This window comes from Gossypium raimondii, chromosome 9 (assembly GCF_025698545.1).
Source record: "Gossypium raimondii isolate GPD5lz chromosome 9, ASM2569854v1, whole genome shotgun sequence".
Lineage (NCBI taxonomy): Eukaryota > Viridiplantae > Streptophyta > Magnoliopsida > Malvales > Malvaceae > Gossypium > Gossypium raimondii.
Genome location: NC_068573.1, coordinates 27074589 through 27097202, shown reverse-complemented (window position 1 = coordinate 27097202; position 22614 = coordinate 27074589). Strand labels below are relative to the sequence as shown.

At 34.2% G+C, this 22614-nt stretch overlaps 3 protein-coding genes across 3 annotated transcripts; 2 read left to right on the top strand and 1 right to left on the bottom strand.

The window, feature by feature from the left end:
• Positions 1 to 379: 379 nt before the first annotated feature.
• LOC105798779 (40S ribosomal protein S3a) lies at positions 380 to 3651 on the top strand. The gene is made up of 7 exons (XM_012628991.2): positions 380 to 536; positions 636 to 683; positions 919 to 1024; positions 2278 to 2418; positions 2510 to 2695; positions 2861 to 3061; positions 3344 to 3651. Exons 1-7 carry the CDS (start codon positions 526 to 528, stop codon positions 3437 to 3439), a joined length of 789 nt encoding a protein of 262 aa, XP_012484445.1. The 5' UTR covers positions 380 to 525; the 3' UTR covers positions 3440 to 3651.
• A 4314-nt stretch (positions 3652 to 7965) lies between these two features.
• LOC105797877 (uncharacterized) lies at positions 7966 to 8698 on the top strand. The gene is made up of 2 exons (XM_012627767.2): positions 7966 to 8086; positions 8221 to 8698. Exons 1-2 carry the CDS (start codon positions 8023 to 8025, stop codon positions 8481 to 8483), a joined length of 327 nt encoding a protein of 108 aa, XP_012483221.1. The 5' UTR covers positions 7966 to 8022; the 3' UTR covers positions 8484 to 8698.
• An 11130-nt stretch (positions 8699 to 19828) lies between these two features.
• LOC105798778 (uncharacterized) lies at positions 19829 to 22293 on the bottom strand (the record flags this gene model as incomplete). The annotated part of the gene is made up of 2 exons (XM_052621203.1): positions 19829 to 21082; positions 21705 to 22293. A coding segment is annotated over one exon (588 nt), but the record flags the coding sequence as incomplete, so codon positions are not given.
• Positions 22294 to 22614: the final 321 nt, after the last annotated feature.

Here is a 22614-nt window from a genome sequence, read left to right as displayed (position 1 = left end):
TTCACGCAAATGATGCGGGATAAATTTGTTAAATTAGAATCAATTTGATAAAATGTGTAAAATTTAATGGCTAACTTTATTATTATACCATTCAAATCATGTAGAATTGATGGAAAATATTAACTTAGTGATTAATTATCCTTAATTGCTTACTTTTAAAATCGATAGAGATTAAATTACTTTAATTTTTTTAAGAGGTATTAATATATTCAAATTCGAAATAAAGAGGGACTAGAGAGGTCTTTTTACCTAATATTAAACATATCGTATTAGGCCTTAGTTATTGAACTTGGTCCAAGTCTAACAACAAAATTGTAAAGCCCAATTTATAATTAAAATTGCCCAAGCCTAAAAATAACCCTAAAACCCTAAACTGTAACCCTAAAATAACCCAGAACGATTAGCTTTTTATATAAAACCGAACATCAAAAACAGTGTTTTCGTCTTCAAAGGCTCTCTAGTAGGAAAGGACCAAAAGGGTTTAATCTGCTGTGCTCGTTGTAGCTCACCACCCAAACTTTAACAATGGCCGTCGGGTACTCCTTTATCTTCTTCTCCCTCTTTCATGTAATGGGTTTTGCTTCTTTGGTCCTGTCTTATCTGATTGTTTTTGGGTTTTCTCTCTTTTTTTTTAGTAAGAACAAGAGGATTTCCAAGGGAAAGAAGGGAGGAAAGAAGAAAGCGTAAGTACTTTCTTTTCTTCATTGATTTAACCTTCAATTACGGTTTGGGGTATTTTAGAAAGAGATTTATTAGTTTAAATTTTGATTCTGTTGTTGGATACTCTTTGATGCTGATCCATTTGCGTGTAAGTACTTTTTGTTTCATTGTTGATTTAAGCTTTAATCGCGGTTTGGGTATCCTAGAAAGAGATTTATTAATTTAAAAATGTTGATTTTGTTGTTGGATTGTCTTTAGAGCTGATCCATTTGCGAAGAAGGATTGGTATGATATCAAGGCTCCATCAGTTTTTACGAGCAGAAATGTTGGGAAGACTCTTGTTACCCGTACTCAGGGTACCAAGGTTTGTATCTTTTTATGTTTAGCTCTTTATCAGTGTTGTCAAAGCGAGGGCCTAGGTGAGCATAAGCCCTGGGCCTTAGTGTACTGACTTAGACCTGTTCGGTTAGGCGCATGCCTGAAGTTCTTTATCGATTTTTCTACTACTTAACATGTTTTTAACAAGAAACAAGAGACCATTTAGAGATTATGTGTATTGGCTTTTTCATGTTTCGTAGGTAAGCTGGATTGTTCAACAGAGTTAAATATCATAATTATATATGCTTATTTTATATATACACAAACACAAAAAGCGTTTTTTATTCTTGCATCTCAAGCATGTTAGGGTTCTAATTTGTAGATTGCCCTTGCATGCCTGACATTGGTCTTTATTTCTCTTACTCCTAAATACTTTTTCTTTGTATTGCATGTAAGAATTTTGGATATTTGGAACCTTAGGGCAAACTGGGTTTCATTTAGAATCTTTATGCATTGCATACTTGGATTAATGCTTGGATTCACTTTTAGCTTTTGTAGGAATCATAAATAAGTATGATGTTAATCTCTTCTAATTTTTTATGCTATTTTCCGTTTTTCTAAATTTATTTTCAATGAAATGGGGAATTGCATTTTTAAACCATGGTTATACAGTAGGTTGTTTCATTTGACCCTGGTGATATTTTTGTTAGTTGAAATGCTAAATTGCCCTTCCCTTCCGTTTTTACTAAACTTTTAAAAGCTTATATGTTTTTGAAAGTGGGACTACACGGTTAAAGTTCTTAATTAAGGGAAGAAATCTAATGTCTGGTATTGGATTTTATCATTTGGTGTAGACTTAGAGGCAGATGCAACAATTGATGCTGATCGGTATTCTAGGGAGAGCCTGATTGCATAAGATTGATTTTATGATGAATGTAAATATTAAAAAAAAAAAAAGCCAATGAGCTGAATCAATCCAAACTGGTAGAACTTGGTTTGGTTTCAGTTTTGTTTTTGAAAAAACCCAGAATAACATTAACAACAAACTTTTTCCAGAACCAAATAGAACTGTTATCACCTGTATTAGTTAACTTCAATTATTTAGCCACTTGAGTGACTTCATGATCCTGACTTGATTCTACTTGAGGCATGCTCTCTGGAAGTAGAGCATCTTCATTATATTTTTGAATGCTTTTATGGATTGATTAATGTAGACCTGCATAATACGTAGTAAGGCACAGTTACAGTCTGATTTCTTTGTAATATAAATAGTTGGAACTTGGCTATTTTCACTGACAGATTGCTTCAGAAGGACTCAAACACAGAGTGTTTGAGGTTTCACTGGCTGACCTTCAAGGAGGTGATGAGGATCATGCTTTCAGAAAGATTCGTTTGAGAGCTGAAGATGTTCAAGGAAAAAATGTTTTGACCAACTTCTGGGTATGACATATAAATATCTTTATTTACCGTATTATCTTGGCTTTTGTAATAAATTAACATATTTATGTTGTTTTCATTTACAAATTTCCAGGGAATGAATTTTACGACTGACAAGCTGAGGTCTTTGGTTCGTAAATGGCAAACTCTGATCGAAGCTCATGTGGATGTGAAGACTACTGACAATTACACTCTGAGAATGTTCTGCATTGGGTTCACTAAGAGACGCCCAAACCAGGTTAAACGGACTTGTTACGCACAATCCAGCCAGATAAGACAGGTACTACCCTAATTTTGTATTGAACATTTAAAACTTGGGACAGAATTTTCTTCACTGTTCTGATGCATGTTGAAGCTTCATCGATCACTTATTCATGTGATCATTCTCAGAATTGGTTAATCCTTGATTCCATTATGACCTTGTAAAGTTTCTTTTGCTTTTTAGATTCGTAGGAAGATGAGGGAGATAATGACCGCGCAAGCAACATCTTGCGATTTGAAGGAATTAGTTCAAAAATTCATTCCTGAGATGATTGGAAAAGAAATTGAGAAAGCAACATCGAGCATCTATCCTTTACAAAATGTGTTCATTCGTAAAGTCAAAATTTTGAAGGCTCCGAAGTTTGATCTTGGAAAGTTGATGGAGGTATGTTTGTTTATTGTCCATTCTCTGATTTCTTTTCGCCCATACTGTCTATACTCTTCTATTAAAATTTTGATAAGTTCATGCAAATGCATTCATGTATCCGTATTGTGTTTTGTCTTTTCTTTAGTTATTATTCTTGAGTCATAACAGATATGATCCTCAAGTATTCTTCAAATACATAAAATAAAATGGATATGCTTGTGTCATAGTCATACCTGTATACGAGTTCACAACAAAGTCCAAGTGACATAGTTCAAAATTACCGTTCTCTTTTTAATATAGGTTCATGGTGATTACTCGGAAGATGTTGGTGTGAAAATAGAGAGGCCTGCTGATGAAACAATGGCTGAGGCTGCCCCGGAGGTCATTGGAGCTTGAATGAAACACTCTTTGAATTTGCGTGTGTTCTTTTCTTTCTGATTCCAACAGATTTGATGATTTTGTTTAAAACTAGGAGAAATTTTCCATGGTTTTGATTTGATCTCTAGGATATGGTTTTGCAAATTGATATTGAGTTAGACAATCTGTTGTATTAGAAAGTCCTACTCTATATATGAAATTTATTATATATTGAATGACTTCTTTTGACATTGAATGACCTATAGATTTAAAAAAAGCAACTTAAAACAAACATAAAACACCTTAGACAAAACCAGACTGCGGCCGTGAAAAGACCAGTCATCTCTCACAGACCAATTTTGCCATCTTATGCTGTCTCTTATAGTTATAACTTGCTGTGCCATCTCATATTGTGCTGCCTTCCTATAATCCTGTTGATGTCTGCTGCAATGGTGGTACTTTAGGAAGTTCCCCTTTAGTGATTCTACACTGTCAATATCTCTGTACAATCTGTATGCAGTGTGGCTACCTTAATGACCCCGTTTCCAGCCTCCATCTCGTGCCATCTTCAAGAGTGATTTTTGGATATCAACTCCTCTTAGAGGTTACTTCCTTTGTAAATGCCCTTTCACATGAGTTCTCGATCATAGTGAACGACCTTGAGAGGGTTTGGGTTATCCCTTCTCAGAGCAGACTGTGTTGTATGTATCCAAATCGCCCATAGGACAGGAGCCAGTCTCCATTAAGGCTGCCTCTCTACCACCGAATTTGGCTTTATACTGAACTCTCCAGAATATGTGTTGCAGAGGAGTCTATCTTTGCTAACAGTGCATGAGAACTGAAAGTAGGCAATCCCTATTGAGAAGTTCACTTGCTATCCCTTTATTCGTCATTCCATTTTCTCTATCCATGATATTACTTAACTAATCAGACTGTCACTAACTTACTCACCTTTTAAGAATTGCCATTCGTGTCCCCTTTTTGAACATTCTTTTTCATAAATTATGCTTCTCCATACCCGTGAACCATTCTGCTCTGGTTTGACTGCAATAAAAATCGGCATTGTGGCACTACTCTTTCCCAACATCTTCATAAATTAGCCCGCTAGCCTTTTTGAATTAGTTTTCAAGCTTGTTTGGCCGAGAGTGATTGGTTCATCTGTTCTGAAACCGAGGAAGTGTGTCTTTCTATAATTACCAGTGTGAAATTTCTTACAATTGGATCTATAATTAGCTGTCTTATGAAAAAGGACTTTGGGTAACCAGCAAATTGGTCACTCAGACCAATGTGTCACATGGCTAGTCGGCCAGCCAACAAACATACTCCAGTTAGCCGTTCCAATAGCCCAAAAGCCAAGTATAAATACCTAAGTTCAACATCATTCTCTATTTTTATGCGCCTAAGCAATTTTTTTTAAGAAAATAGATCGGTTAAATATTACCGATACACATATTAAAATATATGTAAAAAACAGTACTCTTACTAAATGCAATAGTTCATTCACATTGATTTATTACAACCTAGATTCTCCAAACTACCTCACCTATCTCCAACAACTCTGTCAATTTTTGTTGCTTACCAACAAAGGTAAGTATTAATATACTATTAATAGTAAAACAAGCTCCGATAAAAAATGGAATGGGAGGAGGAGAGGACAGGAAGAAGACAGAAAACTGCTAACAATAAACATGAAATGGCGACAGATTAAGATTTGCCTTGGATTAGGATTTTAGGATTAAAGAGAGAAAGGTGATCTCTCTGAAATTGTTTTATTTTTTCTAGGTTAAACTCTGCCACTAATCCCTCTACTTTTCAAAAGTGGTAGATTTAATCTTTTTATTTTTATTTGATCATTTTTTATCTCTATACTTATAAAATTTTAAAATTTCAGTCCTCATTGAATAGTATCCGTTAAATTCACTAAGTAAAGTTCCGTTGTTTCTAAAATCCGATCGTTAAACATATTATTTGTGTAATGTCATGCCACTTATTATTTTCACATATTACTCACTAAAAATTCAGTTAATGGATTAACAATTGTCATTTGCATCAAGATTGAAATTTCAAAATTTAAAAAGTAAAGGGATTTAGAATGATCTAATGGGAGAATATGGACTAAATTTATAACTGCATGCGCATAGTATATGATTAGTTATTGAATTTAACCAAACTACTGTTTGAGTCAAGCCTAAAATTTTAAAATTTGAAAAGTATAAAGACTAAAGTGACTAATTTGAAAAGTAAAAATAGTAATCAATAACTTTTGCAAAGTATAGGGACTGACAACAAAATTTAACCTTTTTTAATATTTCAAAATTGTAGATATCCAAGTGTTTTTTTCTTTTTTGAACCAACCTATCCATTTTAAGGGTGGGTTTGGATGGGTAGTGGGGTATGTTGTGTTTAATTTACTTTTTGTTTCATGTTGTAGTATTCTTATAGTATTTAATTCCACTGCCACAACTGTTTTTACACTAACCATAGGTAAGTGCACCACCCATCCAAAGCTACCGTTAATTTTATGCTGAAGTTACAGTGCATTCAACTAGTGAGACAAAGCCAAAGAATATTTTTTAAAATTGGATTATAAATATGCAAATATTAATGTAAAACATTTTAATATATATTTTAAAATATAATTTGATTTACTCAACTAATCTAACTCAAACTTAAAAAACTGGACTCCATTAGTAAATTAGCCTTAAACAAAATTTATTTTCAAAATTATCAAAAGTGGTATTTAAATTATTAATTTTATCATATTTTAATTTTAAAATTAATAATAACAAATAAAAACATAAAACGTTAAACATATTTATTAGACACCATCTACTTTTAAAGTAAAATGAAATAAAATCAAAAAATGTTTAGATAGGAAAAGAAACACAATATATAGGTGCTTAGTAAAAATTTTAACATCATGATTTGGTCTTCTTTCATTAATAGATGTTTTTGTTCATTTTTTAATAGTGTTAAAATGTAATGATTTTGCACTTTGATATTATGTTAAAATAAAAATAAAATAAAATATTTAAAAATATATATTAAAAATTTTAAAAAATCTAAAAATAAAATAAAATTTTAAAAATTAGATTTGAAATTTCTTTCCTTGGCCTTCTTTTGTTTTTTTCGATTGAGTTGATCACATCAGGCTGACCAATAACTTATGCAAAAACCCTCTTCATTCTTAGCCAGCTACTCGCATTGTATATATATATATATATAAAACTTGGAAAACAAACAAACAAAAAAAAGAGTAAGAATTGATGCATGGTGCAGGATTTAGGTCATTAATGCTAAAGACATTTCTACTTTAATAAGGAAGGACCATTTCAGAATATTGTTGCATTAATAGCGTTCCAAACGTTCATAAAGTTCAACTTTTTGGGTTCCACCTAATAATATATATATTAATTTGATGTGATTCAATTCGATGTAACTAAAATTTTAACAATAAAACCATTACTTTTATTTAAATTTAAGGGTAAAGTATATTAATACTATGAAAAATTATAAAATGATCATTTAATTATTAGTAATTTTTTAATCATTTAATTATGAAAATTAGAAAATAGTTATCCAACTATTTAATTTTGTCTTTTTTGTCACAATTTGGCTAACGGTAGCAACTTTTAAAATTGTCATAATAGCAGCTTTAACTCTCAACATTTATACATTATGCCAATTTAGCCTTGATTCTAAAAATTTAACCGTCAACATTTACACATTATGTAATTTGGTCTTTTACTGTTTTACTTTTTTATTTTGTGACCATTTCACCTAAAAAGCTAAAAAATTATTAGCTAATTTATTGAAAATATACAAAAAATAGAAACGCAAAAAAATTTAAGATAATAAATTTAATCTTTTCTCATTCTTTTAAAATTAACCCTCAATGTCACAAAAAAAAATTGTATAAAAAAAAGAGAGACCAAATTACACAATGTGTAAATGTTGAGGTTTAAATTATTTTAGAATCAAGACTAAATTTGCATAATTTATAAATGTCGAGGGTTAAAGTTGCTGTTAAGCCAATTTTAAAAGTCCACTGTTAGCTAGCTAGTGACCAAAAAAGTTAAAATTAGATAGTTAGGTGATCATTTTGTAACTTTTCATAGTTGAGTAATTAAAAAAGAAATTTACTAATCATTGGATGACTATTAGTGTAGCTTATTATTTTAAATAGTTAAAAAATGGGTTAATGTTGGGACCTAAATTTAGCAATTGGTCCTACATTTGAGCTTAATTTTTTTTTTTTGGTTCTTATTAATTTCTGAACTTGACAATTGTTCCATATCGAGACTTAAACTTATTTTGGTCCAAATTAGTCCATGATATTTCCTTAAAAAAATTAGACAAAAAAAATTCAAACCTGAACATGAGAACAATTGCAAAAAACAAGCACAATATGGGAACAATTGTCAATTTTATAGATTGATTTAAAAAAAATTTTAAATCCCAATAATGAACAATTGTTAAATTTAGAGACTAATTTAACCAAAAAAATTAAACCTAATATAAAAATAATTGTGAAATTCAGGTGAAAAATAATACACTCACCAAACCCCATATTATATTAACTTCTTTTCTCCTTTGAACAAAATTGGTGCCAAAAAAAAAAAATGAAGATGTTCAAGCCCTCTCCTTCCTTTAACTTCCTTCTGGCTCTCCTCATTTTCACTTCAGGTTTGTATAATAAATGTTATTCCTCTTCACAAAATCATAAACTAAGCATCATAATATCCACTGCTGCTAACTAAGTAATATTGAAGTTTTAGGTTTTATCGTATTGTTGATTTCTATTATGGGTGTTGTTGCAGTGAAAAATATGGTTTCAAAGGTGGAAGGAGGCTGTGAACTAGCTGTAAAAGGTGGCGGTTGTCCTGAGGTGAAACAATGCGTTGAAACATGCCGCCCTTGTTATCGAGGGATAGGGCAGATCACCGCCTTCTGCCGCTCAGCTGGCGGCGGGATTCCGTTCGATGAATGCATGTGTTACTTCTCCCATGGCGCACCTTGTAAACTACCAGCTCCACCACAGTGTCCGGGTCATCCTGTTGTTAATAATACCACTCTTGACTAAATTTGCATGAAAATCAATATTAATCAACCTTTTTCTTCTTTAATAATGGCTTCATTTTAGTCCTCTTTTGATTGAGTTGGAGAGATGTTGAGGGTAGTGATATCAATCAAATTAATGCTATTAAATGAGTATTCAGTTTGTTTGGTAGAAATGGTTTGATGAGCAGTGATTAGTATGGTATGATTTCTTTTATGTTATTTATAATTTTTCAAGCACTTTAAATAGTAGGAAAGAAATATGATGAACCACCTCTCGTTTTTTTTTTCATTACATTTGCTCTTTTGTATGACAATATCTAAAATTATTTATAATTCTTCTCCAACCCATAAATAAGAGAATGGTGCATTTTAGTGCACTCAAATCAACAACCTCTTGCATTGATAACAATACCAATACCAATCGAGCTAAAACTCAATCGACACGTCTCGTCTTTTTAAATATTAATAATTTCCAATATCATATGTGTTATATGTGAATTTTACACATTTAATTTTTTATTAGTTTTAAAATATTATAATTAGTATAAAGTAATATCCCTTAATCAAAATTTTAATATATTAACTTATTAACCATTGAAATATTATAATAACAAATTCAAATGATAATTAAAACATTTTTAACATATTTAATATATAATAGAATTTTAATTCATGTAAATATTTTCAAAATAATAACATAATTAACATATATAAATTATTTTAATAATTAAAATATGGTGCTAATAAAAAGTTTCTATTTGTTACTAAAATATTTGTAAAAACTAAAAAAGAGACATATTATAAGTTAAACTCTTCATTATTCAACTTTTATATTTTGCTTACAATTAATAGATTATTCATAATAATTGTAGATAATATAATTAATATAAATATAATATATTTGATTATGTTATAAAAAGCAATATGAATAAAATTTATATATGAAATGTAAAGTTGATTATTATATGAATAATTAAAATTTACGATTAAAAATAATTTTTTCTTTTACCTTTTTAATGGAAACATAATAATTTAAATATAAAATATTTCAATATAGAATTTGACTTTTTGTTTATTGTATAAATTCTTTTGATAATTTATTTAATACAACCATAATTTTTATTTATAAGTATGATATTTTTTTATCAAATAACTTTTTAACCAATTATTTTTGTAAAATTTTATTTATAAATGTGATAAAGCTTATAAATAATAAAAGAACATTTAAAATGATAAAGTTAATAATATGATAAACAATAAAATATATATTAGTCACTTCAAAAGTTTCATGATAAATATGAAATATATTTATATTAAATTAATTAAGTAAAACATGAAAATATTAAAAATATTTGCACTAAATTAATAAAAACATTTAATAATAGTGATTGAAAAATATTTTTTGAAATTCTTTATGGTAATTTTTTTTTTACTTTTTTCTCTAATTTTCTCTCATCCGTTTAAAACTTCATGTAAATAATAATTATAATAATTATTATAATAAGATGATGATGAAGAAGAAAAAGAAGGTGAAGAAGAAAGTATAAAAGAGTGGTTGTGTAACACCCCAAACCCGACCTAAACATTATGGCCGAATCTAGTAATGTTACGATGAAGGGTTTTGAAATCAGTGTTACTTCGACAAAGCTTTGTATAGTTGTTCGATAAATCATCCAAGTTTTATAACCCATATTCGTTTATAACTATTACTGAAAAGGTTATTTAATTAATTCATTTGTCAAAACAAATTTTTTAGCGGAAGTCTTAGAAACCGTTACATTTTGAAAATCCAGTTCGTTTTTTCAGAAAAATCTTTGTTTTCGTAAAAACCCATGTTTCTAGTCAACCGTCACAAATAAAGAGTCAAAACAAAAATCCAAATCCAAGATAAAACCAAACAGTCCGGAGAGTCCAATAATTACAAAACTCCCAGAAATAAACCTTAATTAAATAAAACCATTATTTAAAGTCAGTTCACAAACTTGTGGCCCTGAGACTTTGCCGTACCGAACCGCCTAAGTTTGTGGATTACCTGAACAAAACAGACAAACAAATGTGAGCTTTCGTAAACTCAGTGTGTAACCCAACAGAAATAGACATGCAACATACACAGATTTTCATAATCAGTCAGATACAAATTCAGATCTAAGTCCATAACAGATGCAGTTTTCAGAATTAGGTAAACAGAACAGATATAGTGAGTCCTACCCTCATCTTCTACACACCATTTCTGTCCATCCCATCACACCACCTATCCCTACACACCATATAGTGTCGAAGCAACACATTACAGATAATATGCAGTCAAGCTGCCAGAGTATAGTCGAAGTGTCACCATACAGATCACTTCTTCCACATAAACAAAACCCACCCCAAACATAGATACATAATACAGATACAGAATTAACAAATTTAACTTGCTTAACGTGCTTGTATACATATATCATGCATACTTAAACAGTACAGTCACACATACATTTAGTATCCTACTCGGATCAGTCTATTAGAATATTATAGCATACAAAATAGGGTTTGGTTAGCCCTGATCGATCCTACGGTAGACTCACAATCAATCAGAACGACCCGTGTGACTTTAGGGAAAATTTTAAAGTTATGGGCCCACAAGGCCTGGTCCTAAACCCACATGCTCGTGTGGGCACACATGCCTGATCTGGCCTAGCCCGTGTGGCCCACACGACCACACTCATACCATCACATGGTCGTATCTTACGCATGGCCACACCTTCGTCAGACATATGGCCATGTCTCGCACATGGCCATCTACACACCTGTGTGGCGTCGACAGAACGTTTTTTGGCTATTGCCAGAACTTGATTTTTCGTGTTTTGGGAACACACCTGGTATGGTTTTGATGTAGAAATAACCCCGAGCTTTCCGAAACCGCCGACAACAAACCACCGCTAACGCGCACTAAGCCGTTGGTGTATAATTCACTGCTACACGGTCTTCTTCGAAGCAAACGAAGAGAACTAGAAAACCAAGGTGAAGAGATTTGACAACAGTTTGTAAACAAAATGGAAGGAGGTAGTAAAAAGAAAAGAAGAACGAAAGTGCAAAGAAAGGTAAAACAAAAATGATGTTAATTTTTTTTGGAAAGAGAGAGAATAATTTAACAAAAAATAATAAAATAAAAATAAAAACCACTTTGATTACAATCCCACTACCTCCACTTACAACCCAACCAACTCAGCATTTCAAGACCACTCAAACTCTCCTAGCTAACCGGAACAAAAATTAACGTCCATGCACGCTCGAGGATTCAAACACAAGACCTCCAGCAAGCTAAATCCTTACCACTCGAACTAGCAAGCTTATTTTGATATGAGTTTACTAAAGATAAAATATAACCCAACTCACCAAGGATAAGGCTAGGATTTAGAAAAATAACAAAATTTACAAATGTGGGACTTGAACTCAAGACCTCATACACACACCAAGAACATTTAACCACTAAAGTAGATACACATTTGTGTAAGGTATTTATAGAAACAGAAATAAGTTATTCAGGGCATTACAACTCTACCCTCTAAAAGAAATTTCAGCCTCAAAATTTACCTAATCCGAACAGATGAGGATATTGCTGACGCATCGAGTCCTCAGGTTCCCATGTGGCTTCCTCAGCGCCATGATTCTGCCACAGAACCTTAACCAATGGAATGGACTTTCTCCTTAGAACCTTAATATCTCGTTTCAAAATCTGAACCGCCTCCTCCTCAAAAGTCAAATCCAGTCTAACCTTGATTTCCTCAACAAAGACAACATGAGATGGATCAGACCAGTACCGCCTTAACATTGAAATGTGAAACACATCATGGATACAGTCCAGCTCTGGAGGTAGCTCCAACTGATAAGCGACCGATCCCACACGCTTCAAAATCTGATACGACCCAATGAACCTAAGGCTCAACTTGCCCTTACGACCGAACCTCAGAACTTTCTTCCATGGAGAAACCTTAAGAAAAATGAAGTCACTCACAAAGTACTCGATATCTCTCCTTTTCAAGTTTGCATAGGACTTCTGTATATCAGAAGTCACCTTCAGACGATCCCAAATCAGTCTAACCTTATCTTCAGTCTCGGAAACCAACTTAGGACCCAAAATCTGTCGCTCACCCAACTCAATCCAGTATAGCAGAGTACGACACTTATGACCATACAAAGCCTAGTAAGATGCCATCTAGATGCTAGACTGAAAACTGTTATTGTAGGCAAACTCAGCTAACAGCAAAAAATCCTCCCAACTACCTCAGAAATCAATCACACAACTCCGAAGCATATCCTCCAGTATCTGAATCACCCTCTCAGATTAACCGTCAGTCTGAGGATGGGATGCAGTACTGAAGTCCAATCACGAACCCAGAGCCTCATGCAATTTCTTCCAGAACCGAGAAGTGAAACGAGGATCCCTATAAGAAATTATTGAAACCGGAATAAAATGGAAAGACTTGGTCAATCGATCTACGATGACCCAAATAGAATCCTTCTTAGTTGGTGTCAAGGGCAACCCACTAACGAAGTGCATCATCACTCGTTCCCATTTCCATAAGGGAATCTTAACAGGCTGGACCAAACCCGAAGGCAACTGATGCTTATCCTTAACTTGCTGGCATGTCAGATAATGAGCAACAAAATTCGTAACCTTATGTTTCAAACTCGGCCACCAGTACAACTCACGAAGCTCATAATACATTTTATTACCACCGGGATGCATAGCATAAGGGCTACTATGTGCCTCTCTCAGAATTGACCGCCTCAGATCAGAATCATTCGGTACACAAAGCCGACCTCAGAAACACAAAACTCTATCCTTATTCAGCCCAAAATCAAATGTGCTACCACTTTCAACCTGATGAAATCGCAGAACTAGAGACTTATCCCCTAACTACTTTTCTCAAATCTGCCCAATCCAAGTCGCCTTAACTTGTAACTTGACTAACAGACACCCATCATTGAACAGGTTAAGACGAGCGAACATCGCTCTCAAATCAGTCATCACTCTATGACTGAGAGCATCGACCACCACATTGGCCTTACTAGGATGATACTCTATCGTGTAATCATAATTTTTGAGCAACTCAATCCATCGGCGCTGCCTAAGATTCAACTCCTTCTGAGTAAGGAGGTACTTGAGGCTCTTGTGATTGGTGTAGATAATACACCTCTCACTACGCAGATAGTACCTCTAAATCTTTAACGCAAACAACACCTCAGCTAACTCGAGATCATGTGTCGGATAATTCCTCTCGTGTGACTTAAGCTGACGAGACGCATAAGGCACAACCTTACCATCTTACATCAGTACACATCCTAAACCAACATGTGACGCATCACTATACACTACAAACTCCTTACCAGATTCAGGCTGTATTAGAACAGGAGCCTGAGTCAGAACAGACTTGAATTTCTCAAAACTCGATTGTTGCACATCAGTCTGGACAAAAGGAACACCCTTACGCAGAAGCTTAGTCAAATGAACTGCAATCAGAGAGAACCCCTGGACAAATCGCCAATAATATCTCGTAAGACCCAGAAAACTGCAGATCTCAGATACATTATTAGGTTGTTTCCAATCCAGCACAACCTCAATCTTTCTAGGATCAACTCGGACCCCCTCAGTAGAAATCTCGTGCCCAAGAAAAGTTACCTCTCGCAACCAGAACTCACACTTGCTCAACTTAGTGTAGAGCTGTTTCTCTTGGAGAATCTGAAACACTACTCTAAGATACTCATCATGCTCATCCTCAGTCTTAGAGTAAACCAGAATATCATCGATGAAGACCATGATGAACTGATCTAGATATAGCTGAAAGACTCGGTTCATCAGATCCATGAATACAGCCGGAGCATTCGTTAAACAAAAGGGCATAACTAGAAACTCATAGTGCCCATAATGAGTCATAAATGTCGTCTTATGAATATCAACTTTCTTAAATCTCAGCTGATGATACCCGGATCAGAGATCTTTTTTTGAGAATACTAAAGTCCCCCAGAACTTATCAAATAAGTCGTCGATCCTCGGAAGTGGATACTTATTCTTTATTGTCAGTTTATTCAATTGTCGGTAGTCAGTACACATTCTCATGGTACCATCATTTTTCTTTACAAACAGAACCTGTGGCCCCCATCGAGACACACTAGGACGAATGAAACCATGATCCAGAAGCTCTTGAAGTTGATTCTTAAGCTTTATAAGCTCCTTCGATGCCATACGGTATGGAGCGATAAACACCAGAGCTGTACCCGAAAGAAGCTCAATGTCAAACTCAACTTCCCAATTTGGAGGTAAACCTGGTAACTCCTCAGGAAAAACATCCAAAAAGTCTCTCATTGTTCTGATGTCCCTGACGAAAGAATTCCCAGAAACTGAAACACTGACATAATCCAAATACGCCTCACACCATTTCCAAACCAATTTCTCAGCCACAAGAGCGAAGATCACATTAGACAGATAATCTCGATGCTTACTGATCACAACTATTTCCTTGTCATCCACGGTCCTCAAAACATTCCTCTTAGTCGCACAGTCCAGACTAACTCGGTGCTCAACTAACCAGTCCATACACAGAATTAAGTTGAACTCTCCAAACGGTAGCTCTATCAGATTTGCTGGAAACACAATCCCTTGTATTTCTAACGGTACATTCCTATAAAGTCTACTTACTCGAACAAACTGCCTCAATGGACTCAGTAAAGTAATTTCACTAGAAGTACACTCAACAGAAATCCCCAAGTTCTCGAAAACAATATTAGCTACATAAGAATGAGTAGAATCTATGTCTATCAAAGCAGTATATGGAACATCACAAATAAAGAACGTACCTGTGATCACATTAGGAACGTCTTTATCCTCTTGTCGTCAAGCAGCATAAACCAGTGCAGGCTGCCTTACCTCAGTCTGACTAGCACACCTGCCCGATGCTCTCTGCCCTCAATCCATACCATTACCACCCCTAGCCGGTCCACGGCCCCTAGGTGGCTGTTGAACTTCCCTCTGAGGCTGTACAGAACTCGATCCTGAAGCTTGCATCTGATCAGCACATTGTGGACACTCTCTAATCTGATGCTCCAAAGACCTACACCTCAGAAAAAACCATAGTCTCTTCCAACACTCGCCCGGATGGCGCCTACCACAGTCACCACAATGCTGAATCCCAGTAGAAGCAACAAGAACCCCCACTCTAACTGGCCCATCAGGTATGGCCCGCTTTTAAGCCTCTAAACAGAACTAGAGGGCTCCGAATCCCTCTTATTGTTGCCCCTCTCTCGGTCTCTATTTTGGCGCTTCATGTGCTTAACTTCCTCAGCGATCTTCATCTTATCCACAAGAACTGCAAACTCTCACTCTCTCTATAGAGCAATCAGAACCCTCAAACTGTCCCTCAAGCCATTCTTAAAATGGATGCATTTCTCATACTCAAATGTCACCACGCCTCGAGTATAGCGGCTCAATCTCAGAAACTTGGCCTCATACTCGACTACAGATTTATCGCCTTGCGTGAGATTCATGAACTCACACCTATGAGCATCAACATAGCTCACGCCCACATACTTTCTCTAGAAAATAGTCTTAAAATAATCCCAGTTCAGACAATCCAGTTGAGTACCCTCATCAACCGACAACCATCACTGATACACCTCATCGCGAAGCAAAGAGACTACACCCTTTAGTTTTTACCCCAGAGTACAGTCGATGTTGTTCATAATCCTCTCAGTGGCCCCCAACCAATATTCGGCCACAGTAGGGGTGACTCCAGTGACACCCCTAAACAGCTCAGCTCTATTGGACTGGAGTCGTTCAGTTATCGACCCACAGCCCCCATATTCAGAATGGGGTCTAGCGACCCTCTCCAACACTCTCAACATGGCCTGGGACAGTGCGTCACCCCTAGCCGACCGGCTTTGAGACCCAGACTACGTAGCAGACGAAATCGATGTCTCACTTGTGTCTAAATTTAGCATACTGCCCAAAAAGGAAGACTCAGCTCGAGCCCCCTATGGCCCCTACCGCTCCAACGAATACCACGACTGCGAGTTCTACGAGCTCTCATCGTATATTTTGAATTTTTCTAAATTATAAAATTTTATCCATCAGTTCTAGTATTTATTAGCAGATATTTTATGCTTAAATTATCAGAAGTTTAGAAGTTTTTCAGAGGTTTCTGTCTCTAACCTAACTCAGTATAGTTTCAGAAAGTGATAACTACAGTGTTTTCATAAAGTTCTATCCAAGTTCAGAAATACTTACAGGATTGGCGTCGGAGACTTGGTGTACCACTTACTTACTTAGAATGATCCAAGTTACTTAAAAACCAGTTCTTTTTGAAACACAATTTTGGAACCCAAAATTTACAGCCCAAGCCTTGCAACCTGACTCTGATACCACTAAATGTAACACCCCAAACCCGGCTTAGACGTTATGGCCGAATCTAGTAATGTTACGATGAAGGGTTTTGAAATCAGTATTACTTCGACAAAGCTTTGTATAGTTGTTCGATAAATCATCCAAGTTTTATAACCCATATTCGTTTATAACTATTACTAAAAAATTTATTTACTTAATTCATTTACCAAAACAAATTTTACCACGAAAGTCTTAGAAACCGTTATATTTTGAAAACCCAATTCGTATTTTTAGAAAAACCTTTGTTTTTGTAAAAACCCGTGTTTATAGTCAACCGTCGCAAATAAAGAGTCAAAACGAAAATCTAAATAAAAAATAAAACCAAACAGTCAGGAGAGTCCAATAATTACAAAACTCCCAGAAATAAACCTTTATTAAATAAACCATTATTTAAAGTCAGTTCATAAACTTGTGGTCAACATGAGACTCCACCGCACCCATGTGCCTAAGTCTGTGGATTACCTGAACAAAATAGACAAACAAATGTGAGTTTTCATAAACTAAGTGTGTAACCCAATAGAAATAGACATGCAATATACACAGATTTTCATAATCAGTCAAATACAGATTCGGATCTAAGTCCATAATAGATGCAGGTTTCAGAATCAAATAAACAGAACAGTTATAGTGAGTCCTACCCCATCCACTACACACTATCTCTGTCCATCCCATCACACCATGTGGGGTTAAAAACACCCACCCATCCCTACACACCATATAGTGTCGAAGCGACACATGACAGATAATATGCAGTCAAGTTGCCAGAGTATAGGCGGAGTGTCGCTATACAGATCACTTCCTCCACATAAACAAAACCCACCTCAAACATAGATATAGAATACAAATACATAATTAACAGATTTAACTTGCTTAACATGCTTGTATATAGATATCATGCATAATTAAACAGTACAGTCAGACATACATTTAGTATCCTACTCGGATCAATCTTCAGAATATCATAGCACATAAAATAAAGTTTGGTTAGCCCTTACCGACCCTACCCGGCCTTAGGGAAAATTTCAGAGTTATGGGCCCACATGCTCGTGTGGGCCTACACGCCTGTGTGACCCACACGGCCTGACCCTAAACCCACATGCCCGATCTAGCCTAGCCTGTGTGGTCCATATGACCACACTCACATCATCACACGGTCGTGTCTTGCACACAGCCAGACCTTCGTTAGGCACATGGTCGTGTCTCGCACACGGCCATCCACACGCCCATATGGCATCGGCAGAATGATTTTTCGGCTATCGCCGAAACTCGATTTTCTGTGTTTTGAGAACACACTTGGTACGATTTTGATGCGGAAACAACCCTGAGCTTTCCCAAACCACCGCTAACGCGTACTAAGCCGTTGGTGTGCAATTTACTGCTACACGATCTTTTCCGAAGAAAATTATGAGAACCAAAAAACCAAGGTGTAGAGATTTGATAACAATTTGTAAACAAAATGGAAGGAGGTAGCAAAAATAAAAGAAGAACGAAAATGCAGAGAAAGACAAAATAAAATTGACGTCAGATTTCTTTTTTGGAAAGAGAGAGAATAATTTTGAAAAAAAATATAAAATAAAAATAAAAATAGAAACCACTTTGATTACAATCCCACTACCTACACTAACAACCCAATCAACTCAACATTTCAAGACCACTCAAACTCTCCCAGCCAACCGAAACAAAAATTAACATCCATGCAAGCTTGAGGATTCAAACACAAGACCTCCAGCAAGCTAACTCATTACCACCCAAACCAGCAGACTCATTCTAATATGAGTTTGCTAAAGATAAAATATAACCTAACCCACCAAGGATTAGGCTAGGATTTAGAAAAATAACAAAATTTGTAAATGTGAGACTTGAACCCAAGACCTCATACACACACTCAAAACACTTAACCACTAAAATAGATAAACATTTGTGTTAGGTATTTACAGAAACAGAACAAAGGGCACATTTGGTTCGCTGTATTGGATTAGAGGTGTATTGGATTAGAGGTGTAATGGAATAGATGTGTAATGGAATAGAGGTGTAATAGCAAATCAACTGTTTGGTTGAATGTAATGGAATAGAGGCGTAATAGTAATCTTGTGTTTGGTTGAATGGAATAGAGGTGTAATAGCATGATGGAAAAAACTAAAATGACTAGAATACCCTTAGCATAAATTTGTTTTGGTAAATGATTATTGTTATTGTTATTTAAATTTTAATAATATTATTATTATCAATAATAAATAATTTAATCATATTTAAACATAATTATTATTAAATATATTTTAATTAAAATATATAATTTAATAAAATTCTTAATAATCAATATTCTTATATGAATTTACTCAAATCATAATATATGATACTATAAAATATAAATTAACATAATTATTATTAAATATATTATAATTAAAATATATAATTTAATAAAATTCTTAATAATTAATATTCTTATATGAATTTACTCAAATCATAATATATGATACTATAAAAGATAATTTGAAATAATTAATATTAAATATATTTTAATTAAAATATATGATTTAATAAAATTTAAAATAATTATAACTAATAAATTATCTTATATGAATTTGTATAATTTAAAATAATTATTATTACATATAATTTAATAATAATATATAATTTCATAAAATTCTTGATAATAAATTTTCTTATATGAATTTATACAATTTAAAATAATTAATATTAAATATAATTTAATAATCATATATAATTTCATAAAATTCTTAATAATAAAATGTTCTTATATGAATTTACTAAAATCAAAATATAACTTGAGAATTATATTCTGCATAAACACTCAATCCGAGTTCCAAACATACGTGCCAAGGAAGACGATTATTAAACGTGTCATTGTATTATTTTGGCTTGTTTCATGTTTAAGTTGATAAGAGAATTCTTGGACCGCCAAGATTTACATAAATTAAGTAAAATTTAGTTTCAACTATATCGGTTCAAATTAGATCAATTGATTCATAAATAAGTGTAAATCAGTTGAACCAAGAAAAAAATTAATTGAACTCGTGATTAAAGATGGACGAACTCATTGAACCGAAAATTGATGGTTTGATCAGTTTGACCGTCAATTTAATTCTGAAAACTTCCATAAAGGTGGATTCAACTGTAAAGATGAAACTGTCTTCTTTGGCATATATCTCCACAAGACCTGGCTTGCCCATAGCTTTAGCTTTCTTTAGCACCTCATCGTCATAGGTATACGCCTCTGGATCAACCACCACAACCTGTTTTCAAGATAAAAATAGAATTCATAGTTAGCAGCGCCAACAACAGCAGCAGGGAAATAGCATAACCTCCAATTTTTGGCTCACAATATAGGGACTGAAACAATGCACTCAACATACATGAAACATATGATGCTCAAGCAAGTCAGAACAGCTATCTACACAAAATATGAGGCAAAAAAAAAGCACTAGTCAAACGAACTAATTCTGAAATGCTCCAACACTCACTGCAATAATAGTCAGTAACAACATTACGGTATCATTGGAGACTTCCTATAGAAACAAGGTTTTCAACACAGTAATGGCAGCAGTAGCAAGCAGGCCCCATTTAAATGAAAGCAGAAAGAAATGTAGTTTGACACCTCGTATCTTTAGCTTTGAGATAAACACAGGGTGGTATTAACAGCCCTAATACAAGGAGAAACACTCCAATCCAGAAACCTAAACTGAAGCTCAAGTTCCATCAATATCCTCATGATTCACAAAAGTAAAAGGCACATAAGAGGAACTTTTGTAAGAAACATATAAAGACAAAATGTTACTAAAACACATCCACATTTTAAACTCAAGCAAACTAGAAACTCTAAAAGGAAAGACCTTAATGACGTGCAAAGCAATTCAATCCTCCTATTGGAAAAACCATAGATGTAATTAATCAAAACCAGTAATTGCTTTAACAATCCAGAAGCTCTAGTGATAGCCAACACAACCCAAAGCTTAATCCCAAACAATTTCTTTGTTAGAATAGATGTAATGATGTAGAAAGTAAAGGCATAGCATACCTGTTGGGTATTTGGGTCAATGTCAAAGAATAAGATCATTGCTCTGTATTTTATGAACTATTGATTAGACTTGGCAATTAATTATAACGGCACAGACCTTATAGAACTCGGGAAGATTGTGAAACTTGTAAACCTCGTTAACAGCCTGAATTTGCTTAGTTATCTGCGAGTTAATTGCAACAAAGTAAATGCCATTTATTTGGAAATAAAAGAACAGTGGAATATAGAGGGAAAAGAAAAAGAACTGCAAGATGAGCATCCCGATTTGTTCTACATAAGATAGCCATCCTACTGAGAGCAGATACGACTTAAATACTTAATTGTCAGGAAATGAGAATAGAATAAATACCCGACCAATATGACAAACCAGTGCAAAATAAACATTATTTAGAAGTTTTTAAAATATAAACATCATTCAAATATGGGCATGAACTATGAAGTATGACTCTCCAAATATATACAAGTGCCGAATGCCATTTAACTATCCAAAGTATGACTAGATATTGGAAAAGGTTCAACTATCCAAAGGAATTACAATCATGTCAAATACTATGATATAGGCAACCACTCAATACAATTTTTAAACTCGAAAACTGCATTAACATACGAGAATCAAAATCAGATAGAACACGAAATAGAACTCAAATCTCATTGACCAAAACAACAAACAAACGGGTATATTTTAGTTTATGCAAAGTCAATCATCACTTATTCACTAATATCATTACAAAAGAATAAAATTACAATGCTTTTCACCCAGCTATCCGAAAGAAACCAATGTTTACCTCAGACATGTGAAGCATGGCCATTACCACCCAATTCCACAACAGCCGACTTCTCTTTCACCAAATCATCTTCTTCTTTAATCCCACTGTCGAGATCATCATCGAAATCCAAAGTGAAATTCCCCCCATTACTATCCATTAGCTGTATTTCAGCCCCTAATGGCTTATACCGCAAACCATCCCCTGAAGCACCAACAGCAACACCGTTTCTTTTGCCAATAAGCGATAACATCCCAACAACCAGAACCACAAGCAAAGCAAGATGGCAATTGAATTGCAATGTGGCAATAGACCTTGCTCTATGATAATCAGGGTGACTTCTGCATTTAATAGTATAATTCCCTCTACTTTTTTCATGTAAGCTACATCCATGAACCATCAAATTAGTGTAAAATGAAAATCCCATTTGCACAAACCATGTTCCGTGTAAAATCAACCCAATACCTCGTACCGATTTCGAGTAAATGGACCTGTTAGATCTCAATTCTAACATTGTTGAAACCACACAAATTGCTATGGGAACACATAAAAGATCAAAATATCTATTCTCAATCCCACTTGTATCCTTTCTTTGCAAGTAATACAACAAAAATTATTCAACAAAAGCTAAAAGCAGAACTAATTCAAGAACAGGATCAGGCCAAAAGTATGAACCTTTCTTATTATTTAAAAGACCCAAAGCTGAGTAAAGTAAGAAGAGCAGAGCAAGTGAGAGCACTTGTAACTGGAGCACCGTCCCCACCCGATCTTTTAAACTGAAAGCATCAAAGGGAAAAGATTGATACATAGATGAAAGATGGTGAAGAAGAAAAAGGGTTCTCTTTAGTTTTAGAAATAGAGGCAGATTTGATCTAGGTTGAAAGTGAAGAAGAAAATGGAGTTGGATTCAGGTTGAGGGAGAGGGTAAAAC

Excerpts from the sequence above, each read along its gene's own strand:
- LOC105797877 (XM_012627767.2), top strand. The coding sequence starts at position 8,023 with ATGAAGATGTTCAAGCCCTCTCCTTCCTTTAACTTCCTTCTGGCTCTC. Across the intron at positions 8,087-8,220 it reads TCTCCTCATTTTCACTTCAG|TGAAAAATATGGTTTCAAAG; the intron begins GTTTGTATAATA and ends GTGTTGTTGCAG.
- LOC105798779 (XM_012628991.2), top strand. Across the intron at positions 684-918 it reads AAGGGAGGAAAGAAGAAAGC|AGCTGATCCATTTGCGAAGA; the intron begins GTAAGTACTTTC and ends GATTGTCTTTAG. Across the intron at positions 1,025-2,277 it reads CCCGTACTCAGGGTACCAAG|ATTGCTTCAGAAGGACTCAA; the intron begins GTTTGTATCTTT and ends TTTCACTGACAG.